Source organism: Pogoniulus pusillus, chromosome 8 (assembly GCF_015220805.1).
Source record: "Pogoniulus pusillus isolate bPogPus1 chromosome 8, bPogPus1.pri, whole genome shotgun sequence".
Taxonomy (NCBI): domain Eukaryota; kingdom Metazoa; phylum Chordata; class Aves; order Piciformes; family Lybiidae; genus Pogoniulus; species Pogoniulus pusillus.
In genome coordinates this window covers 25869238-25892066 of record NC_087271.1, presented here as the reverse complement: position 1 = coordinate 25892066, position 22829 = coordinate 25869238, and the positions used below count along the sequence as shown (strand labels likewise).

General features: G+C 45.8%; 1 protein-coding gene across 11 annotated transcripts in view; it reads left to right on the top strand.

The window, feature by feature from the left end:
- ST3GAL3 (ST3 beta-galactoside alpha-2,3-sialyltransferase 3) overlaps positions 1-22829 on the top strand; it is a 202528-nt gene that overhangs the window by 172772 nt on the left and 6927 nt on the right. For 9 of the 11 annotated variants that reach the window (XM_064147747.1, XM_064147740.1, XM_064147742.1 and 6 more), the window contains 2 exons: positions 1585-1731; positions 13013-13159. In XM_064147747.1, the coding sequence (XP_064003817.1) occupies positions 1585-1731; positions 13013-13159 (294 nt within the window). The remainder of the gene's footprint in view (positions 1-1584; positions 1732-13012; positions 13160-22829) is intronic. The other 2 variants (XM_064147746.1, XM_064147745.1) reach the window with 2 other exon arrangements.

Here is a 22829-nt window from a genome sequence, read left to right as displayed (position 1 = left end):
GAAAAAGAACTTTAAGATCATTTTATCCAGCCTTTGGTCGTCAAGATCCAATCATTTAGGGTCTTGAAAGGACTTCACAAGATCCTTGCCATGGTCAGCAAAAGTGTGTTAGGTTTGGGCATGTAGAGTTGAAACAGGATAGCAATGGCATTTAGCTGTCTTAGGCTGCTGATTTGGATAACAGCATGTACGCTCATGGAGTTTGCTGGGCTAAAGGCTTTCCTAAGAGCCATCTACCAGGCTTTCATTCTTCGGGATCTGAAATTCAGCATCTGAAGAAAACCACGGAGCTGATCCATAAAGAATCCTCTGTAAGGTGTTAAGCACCGTGAAAACTCGCAGGAGCTATGCAGCAGTATAAACAGCATGTGAAGTGCAGCAGACATGGGCTGGAGCATTTACCCTCGATAATTACAGGGCTAATCACTGCCTGGCTGGGGAGGCTCCTGAGGGCTTTGCAGGGAATCATCAATATTTTCGTCAATGCCTTGAAAGCAACTGTAGAGTCACTAATAAGCTGCTAGCAACCCAAAACTGGTGTAAGTAATGGCTTCCAAAACAGGTGTGGTTTATGTAGTGTAATTTCTGTCTCTGCTTCTCATGAAGATCACAAGAAAGATAGCTCTATGCTTTGAGAAGGAGATACTCAATCACACTACCCTGCCAAAGCTGCTGGTTAGCAGATTAAAATTCCTGTGATCCTCCCTGTGTCCTGCTCTGAATTTTGAGCCCAAACAGAAGGAAAACCCTAGAACGTGGTTGCTCTGTAAGCCCTGTGAACACAGAACCTCTGATTATTCTGAGGGCACAACATGGTATACCTGCAAACATCTGGACCAGCAGTGGTATGAGGCAGAGGGGCACAAGCCCCACTCTAGGCAGGGCTTTCCAACAGCAGCAGTGTTCAAGGCCAGCGATCTCTCATGTCTGCAGGGTGAAGACTTTAATTAAAACACAACCTATTTGGTAAACATAAAGTTGTTTTTTCCCTTGTACCATGAACATGCATGACTCCACGAGACAAAGTGGCACCTAATTCCCATAAAACCTGTCAGAAGCAGATAAATGTAGGATAAAGTGGGAAACATGTAGTTCTACTAAAAGTAGAGCTGTATGGTCATGTTTAACTCTTTGAATGTTCTTAAAAGCGTTTGCTATCCAAAGTACCTCCCCTTGGAGGCAGGTCAGAGTGATCACGGCATGAGCTGGAATGCTTAAGCCATTAAGCAAACTAGGTGAGAAGCCGTTAACCAAACAAACTGAAGTGCCAATAAGAGCGAAGAGACGGCACGACAGAGGGGGTTGTTCATGCTGGAGCCCAGTCCTCTCCATCTTCCTCACACTTGTCATCCAGACTAGCTCAAGTGCATCTGCAGGTGCTGCTGTCACCCCTCCAAGATGCACCCTTCCACTACAACCTTATCCTAGTACCTTGTAGCAGTGAGCAGGGACAGAAGGAGTTACCAGCAGTAATGCATTTTAGCTTTACATTTTAAAGGATAATAGCAACCTGCTGTCCCTTGTAAATAACTGTATTCTGTTGTTTTATCTTTCTCTTCTTTTTTCCCCCTTTTTTGTTACCAGAGTGCCTCTGATGGCTTTTGGAAGTCAGTGGCAACCCGTGTCCCAAGAGAACCCCACGAGATACGCATCCTGAATCCCTACTTCATCCAGGAGGCAGCTTTCAGCTTCATTGGACTGCCTTTCAACAATGGCCTGATGGGCAGAGGGGTAGGTACAAAGTGGAACAAGCGAAACCAAGGGGAAGGACAAGAGACCAAGCAGCAGAATAGACTGCTTATGCACTTCCTACTTTTCCTTTGGGCCTCCACTACTGGACACTGAAAGGAAGGGACTTTGGCTCTGTGTTCATCCTCCTTAAGACCAAGGCAAGAACCTTCTTTTCTGATACAAGGCGAGAGCTGTTGCAGAGCCCCTTTTGTGGAGGCAGCTTCCAGCATCAGTGACAGTGTTCTGTCACCCAGTCTGACAGAAAGGCACTTGTTTGTGTGGGTGGAAGGAGCTCCTTCACAAAGTGAAGAGAGAACCATGCCCTCTGTACCCTCGGTGCACCTAGAAACTGTGCAGATCTCCCTAAAGGTCATGCTGTTGGTTTACCATTTACTGCCCTCATGGAAACTGCAGCCTAAAATCACTTGATATTGCACGTCTCAGCCTGCATCCCAGGTTTATAGGGAAAGAGCTAGAAGGTTTGTTGATGAGACCGTGGTAAGAAACGCTGATCTTAAATTGAGAAGTTTTAGATGTAAAAGATTACAGAAGAAAGCAATGTCAAGCACAGTTTTAGGTCATAGTTGTTAACAGAATACCTCTATGGTCATTCTAGGATCTGTCACCCCACTGGAGATTATTGGACTATGAAGTAGGTGGTGACTTGAATTTTCTTGATTATCTCACACTGCAACACTCTGTGAGAACCTATTTATATTTGTTTTACCTAATGTATCAGCCATTAGAGAAAGTATTGCTTGGGTGAGTAAATTACTCATGTTCACATGTGTTATAGTTGTTGATAGAGACCACATGTGACATTTTGAGGCACATTAGGTCAGCTGACAAACTCAGAGAGAAGCGTTTTTGCATAGCTTTTGCTCTGTCCCTGTGTTGTACTTGCTGTGTGGCAGCATGAATTTGAACTAGCCAGAATAGTGCCTTTTCTTTCCATGCTCTAATTACATTATGAAGTCTTCAGAAATATTAGAGACATTTGTTTTGTACAAGTCAGATCGGTGAGTACCTGGAGGTAAGAAATTAACTTCTTTGTCAGTGATATGGACAGAGGAATCGAGTGCATTCTCAGCACGTTTGCAGGTGACACCAAGCTGTGTGGCACAGTTGACTTGCTAGAGGGCAGAGATGCCATCCAGAGGGACCTGGACAGGCTGGAGAAGTGGGCCCAGGCCAACTTCATGGAATTCAACAAGGCCAGGTATAAGGTCCTGCACCTGGGTTGGTGCTGTCCCAAGCACAGGTATAAGCTGGGTGGCAAATGGCTGGGGAGCTGCCCTGAGGAAAAGCACCTGGGATCTGGGTTGATGAAAAGCTCAACATGATTTGGCAGTGTGCACGTGCAGCCCAGACAGCAACTGCGTGCTGGGCTGCAGCAAGAGCAGTGTGGCCAACAGGGCAAGGAAGGTGATTCTCCCTCTTTATTCTGCTCTTGTCAGAGCCCACCTGGAGTACTGTGTGCAGTTCTGGAGCCCCCAACACAAAGAAGGGCATCGAACTGTTGGAGTGAGTCCAGAGGAGAGCCACGAAGATGATCAGAGGGCTGGAGCAGCTCTGCTGTGAGGACAGGCTACAATAGTTGGGGCTCTTCAGCCTGGAGAAGGCAAGGCTTTGAGGAGACCTTATAGTTGCCTTTAGGTATCTGAAGAGGACCTATAGGAAGGCAGGGGTGGGACTATTTACAATGTCTTGTAATGACAGGATGAGGAGGAATGGATTTAAACTGGCAGAGGGGAGATTCAAACTAGATGTTAGGAAAGGATTCTTTCCAGTGAGGGTGGTGAGACACTGGAACAGGTTGCCCGGGGAAGTTGTGGATGCTCCCTCACTGGAGGTGTTCAGGGCCAGGTTGGATGAGGCCTTGAGTGGCATGTTCTAATGGGAACTGTCCCTGCCTATGGTGGAGGGTTGGAACTGGATGATCTTTGAGGTCCCTTCCAACCTAAACCATTCTATGATTCTTAAAATGCAGTGTGAAGATGTGCAGGCAAATTCAGGAATACAGAATGGGGCTTTTCTGAAATGCATTGCCGTGTGTGTATGTCCAGAAGCTTTCTTGAGGTTCTGGAATCTCTGGATTTTTACTCTTTGTACTGAAGATATCTTACTCCAAATATTGTTGTCAGCTAAAAAAGTAACTTTGCCTTCTGCGTTCTTCAGAACTTATCCTTGAAAGAATGCGGCCTTGATCTGTCTTCCAAAAAATCAAGACTGCTGCCCCAATGAAGGACAGAAATTATCAATATTTTTGCCTTTATTTTCTCTATGTTTGATTTTATTCTTAAACACATTATTTTAATACACAAGATATTACTTAAGCTGAGAGGAGGGGAGAGAATCCGGAAATGAAAATGCTGTGAACTGAAGTTTATGAGGTTTTGATAGGTTGTTTAACACACATCAGATTGGGAAATGAAGGCATCTTAATTGAAACCTGATGTTTCACTTCATGAAAGTTCGTTTGAGTGTTTAAAAGTAGTTTATGAAGCTTTAAGGTAAGCAGTCTTTGCCCATGACCCCAGCTAGATTGTGTAAATTGTAGTTCGTTCCTTCAGATGGGGCAGCAGGAGATCTGCAGGTGCACCTCTGGGGCTGAGACATTACTATATCCTGTGCTGTTTGTGCAAGGACACTTTAATATGGTGATTCTGTCAGGGTTTAAAAATAGGCAGAGAGTATTTCTAGCCTGGAGATACAAATCTTATTACAGCCATCAGCTACAGACTGCTGTCACTGAGCTGCTGGGCCTTCACACTTACTGAATGCTGCTGCATCAGTGCAGATGCTTCAACAGAAGCTACTACTGCTGGCATAGAGTCTGAACAGGATCCCAGCCATATGAATTTGGTACAGACTGAGATTTTAAGTGGAAAGGGTGAAAAATCAGAGCCTCTAGACCAAGATTCTAACTCTCATTAAAGTTCTGAGAGAGGTAGAGCAAGATGAGCAAGGAGGTAGAGCAAAGAGAATTGAGAGACAGCGTGACCCAGCAGCTAAGAACATGGCTAGTTGGGTTCAGTGTCATGCTGCAGAGACACGAGACAGCATGGAAAACTTTACTTAAGAAATAAGTATGTGAACATGGAAGCAGAAGTACAGTGAGCAGTCTGTTTCCTGAGGTTTTTTGAGGAGAGCTGGGATAAGGGCAGATTGGTGCCCCCATGCTGCAGTGTGCTGTGGTATGGTGGGTAGGCTTACATACTAAAGGATCAAGGCTGGAGGTGCCTTAGTAATCAAGGCCAACATGAAATCCTGATAAAGAGCAGTAATATTCCATTCTTCTTTGGTTCTGATGCCTAAATAAACTTCAGTGCTTCTCTTGCACACCACATATGGTAACAATGTGCTCCCAATTAACTTTGTAATTTGGGGGCTTTTCCAGCAAGGTTGAGGAGAGCTAGCAAAATAGTTTGGGGCTGATCTCAAAGTGGTTTTCCCAGGATTCAATAAAGGGTGAATGTAGTAACATCCTCTGCTTTGATAATATAATTTGGGCCATATGGTTCTGCAGGATTGGTAGGGAGGCACAATTCAGATGTGTGTTTTGGTTGTACTTGTGATGTTAGTAGCCAGAATTCTGAGCAAGGAGCAAAACCAGTCACCCTCAATGACTATGCCCAGTAAAGCTTTTTAGGAGTTTACTCAGCCCATTTACTAAAGTCTTCAGAAGAGGGAGAGCCATTTCCTGCTACATGTGGACTTCTCTTTTTGTGTGATAAGCTGATGATGAGAAAACCACTTTATTTTAGGATCCTAGCAATGTCTGGGGAAAGTTAAATATTAATGCCTGAAGATGGTTTAGCACCAAAAAAACAAGCTAGTAAATATCTTCTTTTCAGTTAAAGAATCTCTTTTAAGGAGTTGATGCAGGCCACTAGACAAAGGTGTATGGACATGATTGATGCTTAAGTGGAAGTTCTGTCTGTACAGGTCTTTTGGGCTTGAAACCAGTCATCATTGGTAATTCAGGCATGCAATAATCTACCTCACGCTGCAGACAGCTTTACCAGAGGATAAGCAGTTCAGAGGCCTGCTGCATGTGCAATATTAGGATTGCTATTGCTTGATTCTTTTTGCTGTCTAGTGAATAGTCTCATCTACTCAGTAGTGCTCAGAGCCATTTCAGCAAAGGCTTTCTGACTCCTTTGGGAGCTCTGTGCATGGTGTGAGATGGCCAGGAGAACATTTTAAATGGCACAAATTGACAGGACTCCAAAGACTGCAGTGCAAACTGGTGTTTGTTCCTCTCTCTGCTGATGCTGTACATCCGTGAAGCTGCCTACGATCTAACCTCTCATGAGATGAAGCTGAAAACCTTTGGTTTGTTTGTATATTGGAGGTGGATAAATCTGTAGACACCTTACTAAAGAGATAAAATATCCTCCTCTGAACTTCATCCAGCCTCAACACCAACGTGGTGAAGGAGGAGCCACCTGCAAGTGGTGTTATCAGGCACCAGGCTGTGTATTAACACCTCTGGAGGGTGCTGACGGCCTTCAAGCACTCAGGGTCTGATGCTGGACCTAGCACGTCCTTCTCCAGGGCTTCTCTTTGCTGTTATATCATTGTGGCAGGCCTTCTGGAGATGCCTGTGGTGACCCTTTGCTCCTTAGGCAGCTTTTCACCTCCCCTAGCTGATTATAATGATGCTTTCTCCCATTAGGGTTGGGCTGCCCTGGTGCCAACAAGCTCTGTCCCCTGGACTGTTCTTGCTAGACCGTCACTGTGTGAAAGCTGTGTCTTGGGACCTGTTGGGTGTTCGAAGAACAGAAGAGAGGTGGGGGCTGTGGGAGCAGGGCAGTCTGCCACCCCAGCCTTCAGTTGCCTGCCTCCTCTCTTTTTTTTCTTTTTTTATGTTGCATTCCTAAAGGACATCGTCTAAGGCAGGTAGAAGGACAGGGAAAGGGCCACTGCACCTGCAGTTGGTTAAATATAAAGATGCAGTGTCATTGTAAGCCTTGAGGTTGCAAGGCAGCACATCTGCTTCATGGGCTGGACTGTTAAATCCATTAGCAGTGCAGTGTGGCCAGTCCACGACCTGCTGGGAAACGGACACTCAGGCAAGCCATTATAGAGTTATGCAGGCCAGATACTTCTTGGTAAATGCTCAGCTGCATGCTTCTGCACAGGACAGACAGATGCAAAGTGTCTGAAGGGAGTTTACTTTTCAGTGAAAGAGGAGGCCATGAACTTTCACTTAGCATGGAGTGTGTGCATGGTTGCCACAGAGCAGCTAGCTCGTAGTAAAGTCAAGCCCTCGCTTGCCCTCCATTAAATCCTTAGGTCCTTAAGAAATACTCCCTGCATTGCACAGGAGTCTGCTTGATGGCAAACAGTGAATCAGAGCTTGTGCATCAAGTTAGGTGTCATCAAAGAGATTTGATTTGGGTTAAGTCATATAGGAGATCAGCAGCTAAATGGCAGAATGGAAACCTGCTGGGCAGCTTGTCATGTCTCCAGCACCAGGCCTCTGGTCCTTCCCTTTTGCCTTGCTGCAGACCACCAGTTCTGGAGATCTCTCCCACTTACAACAAAGGATAACTAGGGAAGGGGAAGGAATTGTGTTGCAGATGTTCTGCTTTGTCTTTTGAAGTCAAATATTGCAGCTGATTCAGTGCATGGGTGGAGGTAGCCATGGAAGCAACCTTACAGGTGCACCTTACTCAAAGATTGCAAGCTCCTATGACAGAGACCACTCTGCAGAATGCCAAGCACTTGTGTGCTCACAATAAGCAATGCTGAATTGCCTTTCATAGCATATTTCCAAACTTGCCTGCTAAGGGAAGTAAAGTGTGGGTTTGGGGTTGCTTCATTTATGTGCAAACATAAATTAAGGAAAAGAAAATACAGTAACCTTTGTGTGGTGACTATAACAGGGTTTTTTCTGTATTTCTTTTGTTTACACTTTATTGCCATTAAGTGATAAGGTCTGTAACTGATAAAACAATGGTAGCCATTTTTCCTAGGTGAGCCATTTTTCAAGTTTTCCCTCAAATGAATTATTATACTAGTCAAAGGGCTTTGAATATCTAGTTGTATTGTTGTTCTTAGGGAATTTAATCTACAGCAACACTTAGACTTGTAGTGAAAAGGGTAACAATTGGAATAGTCTGAACGATCCACTAAGTCTTATCCCTAGCTAAGTAAAATCCCATAAATAACTGGAATTCATTTAATATGTTAAGGGAGTCAAATACTTCCAAAACCAGATTTACAGCAGTCATTTCCTTCCAGTCCAGCAGGCAGTGACACAGGAGTGACCCGGGCATGGAATGAAAAGCAACAAGAGCTTTTCACATGCACAAAGCCAAGAGCAGTTGCAGTCCCCTGATTCAGTTGCTAGCATCAGATCTCCAGTGCAAGCCTGCAAGGTGGTGCTCAGCGTTCATGAAGTGGTGTTCCTTTGGTGACTGGCTTCTTTTCTTCTGTGAGTAGAACTCAGTCTTTAAAGCCTCTTCAGGGGGATCAACGGAAGATGAAACAGCAATATCTTGAGGGGAAGCTTTTTGCCTTTCCCCTTGCAGCAGAAAATAGTGGAGGAGGAGTTAGGAGAACATGTCCTATGTCTGTACTTTAAAAGGCATTTCTGGCCCCATGACCCAATGCTACAAACTGACTATGTTTGTACTATGCAGAGCTTGCAGCAATCCCTAATGAAGCACGGTACAAGGAGTCTTTGCCTCTCTTGTCTCTAGGCTTTTCTCACCCAGGATCCACCATGCATGTATTCACCTCACCTGTGGATGGCATGTGCCAGAGTGCTCCTGGAAGGAGTGACACTCTGGATGCAGAGGCAGCCTTTGCCCAGCACTGCTGAGGTGATGTGTCTCTCACCACTGCAGGGTTTGCTGTTGCTGTTTGTCAGGTGGCCTTTTGATGTCATGTCTGGCTCATCTGTCAGTCTGCTGTATTCTCTCAAATGGGACCAAGCAAAGGGCTGGTTCCTGGGGAGCATTATGTTAGACAGAAGCATTAAATTTTCCAGATGTTTGGGCTTAAATAGCCAGTTCAGGCTTGGAGATGTGGACTCCCAGTTCAGGTTGATCAAGCTATCCATGGAGGTTGACCTTGCAATTGTTTACCAGGGCTGGAGAGGGGATGCTGAACCCAGGACTCCCTGTGGGCCTCAGCTGGAACAGACACCTGCAAGACATGGTAGTAAATACAGAGCTTGCAAGTTCAGTACTTTTGACAAGAGAGAGAGTTGCCAGTGCTTCCTAGGGTCTTGCCATTCCTAGCTCTCTCTAATTGATGGGCACCAGTTCAGGTCAGAAACTCATGATGGCTGCATCTGGAACAGCAGTACTGCTGGGCTACGCCAGTCATCCTCCATCCTTAGTCCCATGAATGCCTAACCCACTGTCAAGTCTTTGTGCAACTGGACAGTGTCTCAGGAGGCTCAGCTAGGTACTGGCCCCAGATAGGCTGCTGTTCATCAACCGTTTAGTTGAAAGCAACATTGTTTGATGTTACAGGATTACCCAAGCACGTAGAGGGCCATAAGCAGGAAGAGAGGCTTATAACCAAGCCCAGGTTATTACTCTGGAGGAAAGATGTTGGGATTTTGTTTGTTAGGTTTTTTCCTCCTTAGCAAAGGCCTACAATAACGAGAGGCCCACTCAGTTGTGTTTGAGAGAGTTTTATTTTCATAATACAGGAGGTGTGGTGGTTGCTTTGGTATGTCTTTGGGGCATGGCACAAGGGTGTGTATGGTGAGATAGCACTGACGCACTGTGCAGGGCACAGCAAGCCAGGTTTGGCACAGCCATGTCCATGATGCCTAACTTCTTTTGGAGTGACCTGTCCCCCCAGTTTGCCCTGAAGGTTGTACATGGTTCATTAGGTCCCGATTAGAGCTTAGCAGCAAATTAATTTATGTACCTGTGAACAATCAGGAGAACTTGGAAGCTGCGTGGATGCAGCCAGAGAATGACTATAGTAGTTTTCCCTCTCTGATTCATGTGCCCTCCCATTTGCCACTTCTCTGCTGAGAGGAGAGCCCTTTCCCCTTGATACTGCTGAGTGGGCTTCTCTGTAGCAACACTCCCCAGGATACATCTCTAGATACTACAGGACTGTCTCTTTCCCATGCCCACAAAGCTGGCCATGAGGCAATGCATGATTTTCAGTAGAGAGAAGGAGTAATAGAAGCTCAACAGGCTGTCACAGGAGAAAAGGGCTCAGTTTCTATAGTCAAAATGGAATCAGGACCAAAGCAGTGTACTGACTTAGGGATGACATTTAGTTGGTCAGCAGTTGTGCTCATTTCATACTTCTGTTTAAGCTGGCTCCTTCGTTTTTTTTATTTTGTTTCCCCCAAGTCTCTCTAATTCTCCTGTTACTGTTTACTGTTTTTTATGGTTGCTACTTTAACATAAGCAGTTTGGAGCAAATGTCCAGTTAAGTGTATTTGATCTAGATGGCCATATGTGTGCATACACAGTGTGTACTCATCTTCTGGCGCTGTTATCCACACCATTTACCAAGGGTAGGCTCTGCAAGCACCTCTGTGCTGCCCTAACAGTTACTGCCCTCAGTGAATAACAGGCATAATACTTTAAATACTGCTTTCTAGGTGATCCTCTCTAGCCCACAGGTTTGGGACTGCAGCAGTGGGATGTGAGGCTGCATCTCAGCAGTGAAGGTGTGAATGGCTGTGGGGACACATGCACTAGGCTATAGCTACCATGGTACCGAAAAGTGCTAACACCAATAAGGCACAATTTAATTAAACACTACTATCAGATCATCAATTTCTGAGTGTGATTTAGGGCAGCACAAAACTGTTTTGGTAAGGACACTGTGATTTTCTGATAGCTGTAGGGGTCAAAGCCAGATACAGCTACTAAAATCTGAGGGGTTAGGAGGTCTTTGGTAGTCATTGGTATTTCAGTCGTTTTTGAGGGTAGCAGGCAGTGCTGAGGTACTGACATGTCAAGAACTACTGAAGAATGGAAGCAGAGGAGAAAATTCCCTTTTATTTTTCATAAAGGCCATTCAAGGTGTCGTGCATAGAAAAAAGTCAGGCAGGCATTTGGTGACCAAAGGAAAGTTCACTTTTGATTTCTGTAATCTGTTACTCTCCAAACAGAAAAAAGAATACTCGTGAAAGAAAGTTATGGTGTCTTGGCAGACCTCCCGTAAGGTTGGGTAGCATGATTAATTCTTTGTGGTTTGTAAGGCTCACATTAGAAAGTTAGCTCTTAAATGTTAACTTGGCCAGTGAAATTCCCTCCAGGCAAAGACCCTGCGTCTCCCTTGAGCTGTACCGTGGGAATGGGCCTGGTGCAAGTGTGGGTAGTGTTAACGCCATCTTATTCCCAAGATCAACACATTCTTAAGGACAGCACCATTTATTCACTGTGTTTTGGACACTGTAACTACAGCTCAGCTGAGGGAAGGAGGTTTGTGGCAAGTCTACTTCCCAGCTGATGCAATACCAGTGACATCCAAATGTCATCTCCTATGTAAAACATAAAGCTGAGAATATCTGAATTTGAACTGCTGTGCCTGGGAAGACAGGATGTTCTTGCATATTTTGAAATTTGGGTGATTTTTCTTGTCCTTGCCTCATAAACTTTTACTAGCTTTTTTTTTAAACCCTTCTTTACGGCTCCCAGCAAATTAAGAACAAATTAAAGTAGCCAGAATAAAATCAATGTTGTATGTGGGGAGTATCATTTGAAATTAAGCAGTGAGAACAAAACGACTCTGCTGTTGTTTTTCCTGTCACCTAGAGCTGGCACAGAAGGATGCAGAAAGGCTTTTTCATTTCAGATGTGTACTGTTACAGTGCCACAGCAAATGTTTGAATTTAATTTCTCACCGATTTAGCAATAAGAAGCTTTTGCACATTTGTGATCAGTGTGATTTGAGTGCACTGAGTGCACTGGAGTGTACTGGAATTCTCTATAGCACATGGATTGTGCTCCAGCTCTGCACGTCTCAGCTAGGGTACGGTTGGCATTCTTTGCTTGGGAACTGTTGGTCTTGGGACTGGTCAGGCAAGAAGAAGTGAGCAAGATAGCATGCTGCCAAAAGCCGGTTCCTTTGAACAAGAGTCAGAGACTCAAAACAGTGTGTTCCCACTGTTACAAACATCAAGTCAAATGCAATAGCATTGCTCACTGGTACAGCATAAACCATTTTAAATGCAACATGTAAGTGTGCACTCGGTTTCTACATCACAGCTAAGAGGCTGTCACCCTTGGTGACTGTCTGAGCATGTCCTCTGAATTTATGATACTTTTGATACGGTGGTACTGGATGCTCTGCAAATGAAGATAAGATATGTGGGTGTATTTCTCAGCCTCTCCCTAGCCCCTGGGGTAAAGCTACCTCTGGATTCATCTCGCTAAAGGGGAGCTAGAAGGATCTGTGAGCTAGGGTTTTAACACTGAAAGCACTGCATCTATCACATCACTTGTGTTCCTCTGGACACACAAGAGGAGCTGCAGCTGCACAGCACTGCTGTCACAGGACCTTAGCACAAGCCAGATGAAATGGGAAGAGCTGAGGCTAGACTTAAGTGCAAATGGCAGGTCAGCAGATAGGACAGGACAGTCACAGTGTCCCTGCTCAGAGTGCCCCTTTCTCTGACTGTCTTTCCACTGCTCCTCGTCTTCCCACTATGTTGTGGTTTGGAAAGATATGGCACAGGCCACAGTGCTCTTTGCCTGTGGGGGTGCCCCTTAGCACAGGAAGGGGTCTCGGCACACACTGCCAACTGTGTCTAACTGATCTTCCTTCCATTGCCCAGAGCAGTTTTAAACTGCTTTAGCCATCAGTAAAATAGTTTGTAGTGTTTCTTACTTCTACTCCTGTGTAGTGGCCTAAGTATTCCTCCTTAGACTATCTGGAAGCCAGTAACGTGCTAAGAATTATAATCCAGTGTTGAGTCTGTTACAGTATCAGAAAACTACTATGTCCACTGTAATCCATTCTCCCATCTTGTCTGCTCCCCATTCTCAGGATGGCAAATTTGTGGGCCTCTGACCATTTGCATCAACCTCTCTGCCCATATCATGAAACCTAGATGCTTTGCAGGAAGCTGGCTAACATACAATTTCTTTACAAGTTGGGAGGCTGTTGCCAACACAAGCTGGCACTGGGCAGCTGATACGCAGATATAGCCAAATACTCCGTTCCTGATTTTCTGAGTAGTAGCAGCAGTGCCCCTTTAAGCAGAGACAATAAGAGGAAATCTTTGATTATAGAAGTGGCAACCTGCTAATGTTTCCATTCCTGCTTTCTCTCCTCTCAGAACATCCCCACCTTGGGAAGCGTAGCAATAACCATGGCGCTCCACAACTGTGATGAGGTGGCGGTAGCAGGGTTTGGCTATGACATGAGTTCACCCAATGCACCACTGCACTACTATGAGAACATCAAGATGTCTGCCATCAAAGAGGTAGGGAGCTCCTGCCAAGCACATCCTCATCCCAAACCCGCCGACTGCCCTGACTCCAAAGCCTGACTGGGATGGTGATGTCAACTTACAACTTTCCTGTGTGGGTCAAAACACAGCTCCACCCATGCATTTGCCTGTAAAATTCTAGACATTCTCCCAAGTGCAATGTCTGTTAAAAATGGTTATTTCTGCTGGGAAAATTCCTCTGGAATGTGTATATAATGTGATTCCTTCTTTGAGCAGCAGGGAAAGGATTCACATAAATGTTAACTGGAGTAGAGTGAAATGGAGCCATTCCACATTGAGATTGAAAGGATGTAGCCTCCTGCTTTTTCCATTGTGTTTCTCTCTAATCCATAGGTTTCTTTTACTAAACGATCCCCTCAACCCCCGTGAAATGTGGGGGAGGTGAGATTAGCCCATGTGTGTTAGTTCTGATCCTGTTCAGCAGCAGTTAGCTCGTGTAAACAGATCACAGCTCGGTGGAGATTGCTCTTTAAAGCTGGTTCTGATTAGAAACATTTCCTGGTACTATCACAGTGAGACAAACAGCTTTTTTGGAAGAGTGAAAGCTCTCATGTTGGTATAATGCAGCAGTGTAAAGATGCTCTTCAGGGTCTGTCCATTTCCTGTACCAAATTAGATGAAACATAGACACTGGTCAAAAATTCTAGAGCAGGAAGGTTTGCTGCTTTTTTTGGTAGAGCTCAGTCTTTTCCAGCACAGATGTGGCCCAAGTCTAAGACTGCCTCCAGCTCTTCACTAGCTCTTATGCAGGGAAACTCTTCTCCATCCCACTCGATACTGTGAAAAGTATAGTTTGTGGACAGCAGCTGTCTCCTGGCGCTTGACTTTGATTCACCTCACACACTTTGCCATTGATCCAGACCAGGAGGGAAGCTAGGAGGTTGTGTTTTTCCAAATCACAAGATTGTACGTGTCCTAGGACTCTCACAGGCTGCAGGCTGCATGACCCTAGGCAGACTGAGTGGAATTAGTAATCAGTGATTACTCAGCTTGAGAAATGAGAAGAGCGTGTCTAATTATCAGAGTGATGAGGCTTTGGAATAACCTCTCAGCACAGGCCCAGAGAACAGGCTTTGGAAAAACACGGTGAGAAGGTCCCAAATACATCAAAGGACTGGACATTGTGATTCTGAGGTACCTTTTGGGCCTGTGAAGGTGGCAAGGAAGTCTGCCTTGTTCCATGGAATAACTGCGGACTTAATGAGTCCTGACTGGGAAAGTTGAGTGCTCAGGTACAAGATTTAAGGGGTATGTCCAGAGAAGAAAACTGAATTTGAGTCACTATGTGCAGAGGTGATGTCTGGCTCATGGAATCTCCGAGCTGAAGATAACTGAGGAATATCATTCTTGCAGTAGTAGAGGAGGTATCACCATTGGCTTGCACAGTTCTGACTCCTCCTTGGGCATCTACTTAAAAACCATTGTCTGAGACAGGACCCTGGGCTACCCAGGCCCAGGTCTGAGTCAGCACAGATGACAGAAAAGACACAACTACACCAAAGTGAAAAAGGGTGCAGATGCCTGGCTACAGCAGAGGGTACAGAGTCTGTTCATGAAAACTTCAGGAAAAGCTTTCATCTCTGAGTTTTCTTCCTGCTCTTGAGCTTTGCATGGATCAATGGGAAAAGTAAGCAAAAAGACCTAGGTGACAGAAGTTGCTAGTTGAGATTACTTGGATCTTTGATTCTAGAGGACAGCACTCTCAGTGAAATGCAGAAGCCAGTGGAAGGCAGGACAGGGTCACTCTTGGACACCATATGTGGTCTCAGGAATAAACCTTGCATGGCACAGGATGAACACATGAAATGCAAGCAGTAGGGTCTCACAGAGACCAGTTGGTGCCCAGTGTATCAGGCCTCTGCTGTCTGGAGCGTATCAGTCATCATGTCCAGAGTGTTCTGTACAGAGGTGAGGGAGCGTTGAAAGATTCTGGTGAAGCCTCACTGATTCAGATGTCAGTGGATTTGTTTCTGCAGACAGGGTTGTTGATGAGAGCTCTGCAGGCCAGCGAAGCTGGTTCTAGGAGGAAGGTTCCTGTTCCACTTGAAGGCTTGTTATCTGATATGTGTCTATCCTCACATCCTCGCCCACAGGCTCCTCTTACATTTCACTGCCCTGGTACAAGAAAAGCCATCTGTTCCCAAGTATCAATAATTGATGTTCCTCCTGCCTCTGCCCCTCCCAATATGACAAATTGTTTGTGATATTGTGGAATGTGAAGAGCAGAGAGAGGATTGCATTTCTTTCTCTCCCATTTAATATTAATGGTAGCTGGTAGTTGTTAGTCACCTGAGGGTGAAGTTGAAAGGTGAAGGGTGTAACAGTTGAGTTGGGTCTTCTGCAGTTGCCCCCAAATAACAGACAAATGGAGATTTTCCCCATTCTAGACTGGAAATGCTCTACACATCCTGCTTGAAGAAAGACCTGCATATGTTTTGCTAACTGGCAGGCTGGCCTGCATGGGCACCACACCTTCTACCAAACTTTACCCTTGGCATTTGTGATACAAGGCTGACCCAGAGCCATGCTCCACCAGAGTTTGAGTCTGTTCCATCTGCTCTGACACCCAAAGACCTAAGAGCATCCACAGCATTTTCCTCAATGTTTCTTTGGACCTCTGGTATTGTGTCTGAGGCTAGTTCTTCCTGGTCCTCTACATTTCGGCCTCTAAAAGAGCCACTAAAGCTCTTTTTTTCCCAGACTGCTGGGCTCTTCTAGCCGGAATGACTGAAAATCTTCAGTGTTTAAGCCTGGAGAGCAGCTGCAGGGAAGCACTCCAGCTCCACCCTGAAACCATCACTGTCTTTACAAAGGAAATGTAAACACCAGCAGCCTCCGGAGGCTGGAGGTGCTACATGTGTGTGTGGGCTTGTGGGAACCTCCCTATGAACATCCATCAAGAGCATCCATCAAACCCCTTCTCTTACCTGCTGCCTACAGAGGGAATAGGCCTGCTGGCAAGTGTGGGTCTTCACAGCAAGGTGTGTCACCGATTTACACTTGAGGCCTGTTTGACATCTCTCTGGACACCCTTGAATCCCTGTGAGTCACCTCCGAGGAATTTGATTATATAAAAAAAGCCAGCAAAATGCGTCCGCTTGCTCACAGCTGGGCGGAGATGCCTCTCCCATGCCAAGACTGAGGTGATAAAATCTCTGTGGAAATGAATGTGATTTTTCCTGCTGCTCTGTGGGACTGGCGGGTGAATTTCCAACAGGGGAAACAGGCAGCCTCCAGTGTATAGTGTTGTTTAATCTTTCCTTTCCCCACGAGGGTAGCCCTCGAGGTCCAAGATTGTGCTGCTCTTGCTACCATTGAAGGCAGCTGTCTCCACTGCCTCTTCCAGTATCTCTGACTCCTGAGGGATGGGCAGGCATTTCCTGCCCCTAAGGAAGCATAAGCCTCCCCTCTGCAAGGAGGCTTATGCTCTGGAGCTTCATCAGTGCTACCAAAGCCAGAGTCTTGGAACTCTGGTCATTAGTAAGGTTGTGAAACACTTATGGGTCCTCCTGTGATTGTGAATGCTCATGAGAATCAATTTCTCCAGTTTAGTCTTGTATAGTTTCCTTACCTCCTGTCCTGGGTGGCTCAGTGTACTCCAGGCAGGGTACATTCAGGCAGGCTTGGTGGAGAAGCAGACTGCTTTTCTGTTCCTCTGGGTGCTCTGGAAAGCTGAACGCATGCTGATGTGGTGCTTTCCGTTTCAGGATGTGAGGTGGAAGATCAGTGCTTGCAGTACAAAACTGTCCCTCCGTCCCAGCTCTGCTGCCCAGCACCTTCTCCCCTCATCTCATCTTCTCCTCATCATGGCTTCAGCAGAGGTTACCTGGGTGGTATGAAGGCAGCCTGCTATTTGTGGTCTGTTACTGGGACACCACTGCCCAATAGACCCAGTGCTGCTGTGTAAGCTCTCACAGGTGATTTTTCAGCTCCAATTCTGTCTCTTCACTTGCAAAATGCAGAATGTCCAAGTGTGTCATCTCCCAACAGTTACTATATTCCCCATTCCAAGTAGCTTTTCAACAACTTTTGACCCTTGGCTGCTTCCATGAATGCTGTACAGAAAATGATTGACTGCTTGCCAAGGTGTCTGCTCACTCGTTTGTGTTTTCGTGGCAATAAGTCCATCAGAGCTGACTTTGGATGTAGTTTATTGTAGCTTCATGTCTTGCTAAGGTCCTGTAATGCTTCTTCCACAAACACTCCATTACACTGTATTTTTATCACAGGCCACCCTCTTCTCTTAATGTGGAAGTGTCAGATCCATTGGGAACGTAGCAAAGGAAATGTGGAATGGATGTGAGGAACACAAGAATAATTTTAAAACAGCATGAAGGCTTTTTTCAGAAAAACTAAAAATACAACCTGGGCCTGCCTGTGAGGATTACAGTAGACCTTCCTGCTGATGGCAGAACAGGCTAGTGTTTCAAGCAGAAGGTATTTCAGATAGGGAGGTGACAGTGTTTGGAATAGTAAAAACCTGTCTAGAAGGAGCTGACAAAATTGGGAGATCAGGAGGCAGTGCTAAATCACAGGAACTGGCTGGCTCCTCTGCCCCACTGCCTTCCTCAGCCTTGCGATCCACAGGTGAGCATCAGTCATTGCACAGAAGAGCAGGAATGTGAACAAGAACTCATCCTGAACACTGCACAGGGAACACCCCAAGCTGTCTTCTCAGCAGCTGGCCGCAGACTGCCTCATGCACTTGGAGAATGCATGGTTAAAGGCCACCCTTATCCACCCAGAGCCGCTCTGCAGCATCGGTGTTGCACGGTGGAGCTGCTGACTGCTCTCTTTTTCACTGCAGAAGCAGATCAAGCGCCAGCGCCGGTGCTGTTGGAGGTGTCAGCTCCTTTGATACAGCTGTGCCTGGCACTTCGGTGACTCAGTGCCTGACCCGAGGGGGAGGTGGTGCGACTGCCTTTGACGGCTTCCTTCTGATCATTGGCTCTGCTTCCCCAGCAGGTCTTTGTGAGATGCTGGAGGACACCATCTTGAAACGCTTCTTATTCAGCCTGTGTAAGAGTTGTCACAAGGGCCAGGGGAGGTGGCCTGCAGCACACAGGGCCGCACAGCTTTGTCTCTGTCTCTCCCCATCAGCAGCTACCTCTCAGAATAATCCACAAACATGAAGTTTGGAGTCTCACTCCATAAAGGCACAAACAATAGTGCTTTATCATCATCTAGGCGCTCTCTTTGAAGCCATACTTTGCATTTTAAATCAACAAGAGTTGCTTGGGAGGGGGGTAATTGAGTTGCTTCGGGTCTCCAAATACCTTAAAGTTTGCAGTAGTCAACAAGAAGAACAAAACTCCTTTGAAAGCTGGGCAGATGTCTAGCCTGGTGATTTATAGACTGAAAACACAGCTATTGGAGCCCGGCTGATGAATTGCGATTGGAATACAAGGAGTGGTGCAGACTGAAATGGAGGTCAGCTTTGGAGGGGGAGGTTAGGGGCTGGGGCAGGGGGACCTCTGAAAGGGCAGTGCTTGTTCTTGGGGCCAGCAGTGATGACTGATGAGGTTTATACATTTTTCTCTTTGTTTAAAAGCCACCTGTGTGACAGGGTTTTGGCTGAATGGAGGCCTCACATGCTGTTCCTGTGCATAAGGACCATGTGTCTATACAACAGAGATGTGGAACAGATTGATGGAGTGGCAGTCACCAGCAGAACACAGGTATTGCCTTGTTTGGCAGGACAGGAGTATGGTAAGGCAAAAATGGAACAAAACTGGAATTAGGATTTGGACAAGAACTCTGTAGGATAAGACAATAGAAGATCTGCAGGGCAGTGCTAGAGCCCAGCTGCTGACCCCAGCATTGAACACACAGACCTCAATAGAGGTAGTAGGTACCACCAGTAACTGTACAGTTACAGATGTACAGTAGGAGCCAGTCTGACTGTCAAGGGGAGAACCTAGATATTCCCAGATGCAGTAGCTGGCACATCTCTCTCTTCTTGTGTGAGGGCATAAGAAGAGCTAATGGTCTTCCAGAGCTGTTTTTAGCAGGTCTGAAGACCTTAGAGGGGGACATTTTAGGAAATGGCCTTTGATTGAATGCCTTTATGGTTAAATGGAAAGGCAACAGAAAAGATGTTGTAAGTCAGATTTTGCTTCAAAAATGAGAGGGCTTGATAAGTAGGGCTGTAATTATACTGAGAAGTGTCAGCAGTGCAGGTAGTGTGCTCAGTGGAACCAGGAGATACCTGCAGGGTAGCCTCTCTGAATTTAGGCCTAGCCTAGGAGAATGGGCTGTCCAAGGGAAGTACACTAAAAAGCTTATGGACTCATTGTAGATGTGAAATTTTTTTTTTTGACAAGTGCAAAAGCTATCATCAATTTGTGTTTGCAGGAAGGAGGGAACTGGCAGGCAAAGGCTGTCGATGTAACTTCATAAATCAGTGCTTCACAGCAGTGTTCAAAGTAACAGGAGTGCAGGAGAGCATCAAGAGACTTCACACTGCGTTTGGAAAGGACAAAGATAAAATGGAAACTGGCAAGTCATGTTGATTTAGATCTTGGAAAGGAAAATAAACAAACATTGGACAGTCCCACTGTCAAACAAATAATATGGAAACAAAGGAAAGGATTACCAGGGCTGTGGCATCTAGGGAGGTGAAGGAAACAGAAGACGTAGGGATTAAAGAGGCAAAGTGGGAACCACGTGAATTTATATATTACCTCCCTAAGGGTGAGATGATGAATGTCAGAGAAAGGGTGGCTTATGGTGAGAAGTTCATAGAAACACAAATGGACTGGGTCAGGAGCAAAAGGCAAAAGCTGTTGGAGATAATAAGGTAGGCGTAAGAGCGTGAGAGATCTCTCCCAACCACTGTGCTGCTGAGCCAATTAAGCTATGAGCCCAGAGGAAAAGGTTAAGCTATGAGTCCAGAGGAAAAGGTCCTAAATAAATCTGTCAGGTTACACATGATTCCACAGGATTAGATTGCAGTGGATGTAATACCTCTTTTTCCTTTATTTTTTGGGGGGATGAGAGTGAAGCAAGGAAAATAATCCTGTCAAATTCAGACCTCTTAATCTGACCTCAAAGGTACTATTCAGAACTGCAGAGCAGAGTTTAAATGAAAGAATAATTAAATCCTGAAAGCAAACACAACGTGGCTTTACCAAAGGCAGGTTACAAAAACTTGATTTAATATCTTTGATTAATAAAAAAATCATTCTGGGAGCAGAGGAAGTGTAGTAGTCCAGTCTGTCTGAAGCTGAGTTAAGCACATGGTGCAGTGCTCTGTGGGACATTATTAGTTAAGCTTCAGAAGCTACAGTTTGGTGAAACACCTGTATGTGAATTGTCTCTTCAAAGGAGAACACAAAGAGCAACACTGAATGGACAGATGGGAGTTCCCCCACGGGAGGTCATGTTTAGTGTTTGCTTTATTGATTTTGCTGGCACAGAAGGCAATGGTGTGCAAGTGGAATTTGTGATGAGACAAAACCAGGTGTGGTCAATACAAGGGAGGATCAAAATAGCATCCAGGAAGACCATGTGAGCACCTTGAGAACGGGAGTAGAATGGGTGGCATGAAACCTAAGAGTATGAATGGAAGGTCATGCTGTTGGGGGCAATACCAGAAATTTTGGCTGGTGTAGCTAGTTGAGATATAACATCATTTGGTAATAACAGAGGAGGGAAGTGCCTAGATAGGTGCACATAAGTCACAGCATAATTCAGGATGCCAGGTGTTACTGTGGAGGAAAAAAGAAAGAAACAAAAAGGCAAATACAACTCTGAAGTCCAGAGGAAAGTACTTCTTGCAGAGAGAGAAAATCACCTCTGCCTTTTTTCTGGCTCACGAGAAGTGAAGTTGGAGTAAACAGGAATACAGGGAGCTACCACAGCTCTGGGAAATCTCCCAGATTTCATAGGGAGCCTGTTTCATGAAGAGCCTGGCAGAAGGAGGGCATGGCTTGTTTAGCCTGGTAAAATGAAGGCTGAGAAGAGATACAGTTGCTCGCTCTCTATGTATTAAGAATAAGCAGGAGCAGAAAGAGCTGTTTAAAATCTCAAGTTGGTATAAGAAGGGCTGGGCACAAAGGAGCTGTGAGTGCACCTCCTAAACATTAAAAGATGAGGGTGCCCAGCCTTCCCTTTTTTGACCCGTGAGGGGGTGCCGGTGGCATTGGGCAGTCTGTGGTGCTCTGTGTCCTGGTGGGTGGACTGGGAGAGGAGGGGGCATCAGGTCCTGGTCATGGTGTCATGGGAGGTGAAACCGCACCTCAGGAGTGATATTAAACACCTAGTGTGCGTGGTAACCATGCTGAGACCACAGTAAGGGCATGGGCAAGGCAGAGTCTTGAAAACTAAGCGGTTCTAGATACAAGGCAGAGAAAGTTAAAGGCAGAGATAATGTAACACTGGCAGAGGCTGGAAATTGTTTCCAGTGAAGCAGCGCTTCTTGTTGCTGCTGGAGTTTCTGTGCAGGTTTGCAGGAGGAAATGCTGGTAACCTGCAGAAATGTGGAGGGTTTAACAGACCTGAGAAACCTGCTGTTTCCCTTGAATGCATTCCTCATTGACTTAACCCTCTCTGATTTAATCTGCCTGTATTTTAAAATATGGCAATGCACTTGGTGAGGCTAATGTGCTCTGGAGCTGGGGCATTCCCTGGTTCTAACTGGTTACAGATGGAGAGCTTATCTTCCTCCTGGGTTGTTCTCAGAATCGTTTACTTAATCTTAAAATATTCTACTTGGCTTCTTTTGAAGAGGCAGAGGATGTTTTGTGCTTCCTCATGAAGCTGACCAGAAAAAAAAGGACAGGTGGCTTGGAGCTGCTGCATTTGCATAACCCTGAAAGGTGGCTTTAACTGATGATAGATTTTGACCTAATAACTGTGACCAAATGATCAGACCCACTGCCACTTCTCTGGGATGGACAGCCGTAGCAGCGCATGTGCTCACAGACCAACTCGCCTGCTGCTTCTTTCTCTGCTGTAAGGAGCAATCACACTCCAGTCAGAGAGGTGCAAAGCAAAGAAAGCCCAGCCTGATCCCCAGAGAACAAGAAGGGCTCTGCAGCCTCCTGAGCCTTTCCTGTTGGAACTCCCAGAAGTTCGTTACTCTGACCGTGGGCTCAAACAAGCAGCCCATTTGTTTGCAGGAGTGGAAGCTGTATCAGACAGCTGCTTGATGAGAGTGGTGGAAGGAGAGGGCAGAGCCAGTCTGCCAGATTGCAGGAGCAGGGGTGGTGATGACATGCAGGGACAAGAAGGTGGAGGTGGCAGTGAATGTTCCAAGTTGCTCTGTCACTGTCTGGAAGTGCTAATTCATGAGAGAAGAGCTGGAGTTTTCTGCTTGTGATGCTAAAATGTAGCGTCAAGATTTCGGGCAGGAGGTCTGTGAACGGGAAGAATCTCATGTACAGGAACAGGAAATGAGGCTCGGTATGCACGGGAAGAGGGGGTCAGAGAAAAGGGACAATGAGCATCTTGCCAGCACAGCATCCAAGAGCAGGAAAAGGCTTCTTTGCAGTAGTAGCAGGAATGAACCACCATCACTGCAGCTGCTTCACAACCCTCCAGGGCTCACAACCCCCCAGACATGGATTCTGCTCACAGTCTTCTGCTTAAAATGTCTCTCAGCAGTATGTGCTACCCAGGCTGTGCTTCACAGTGCAAATTA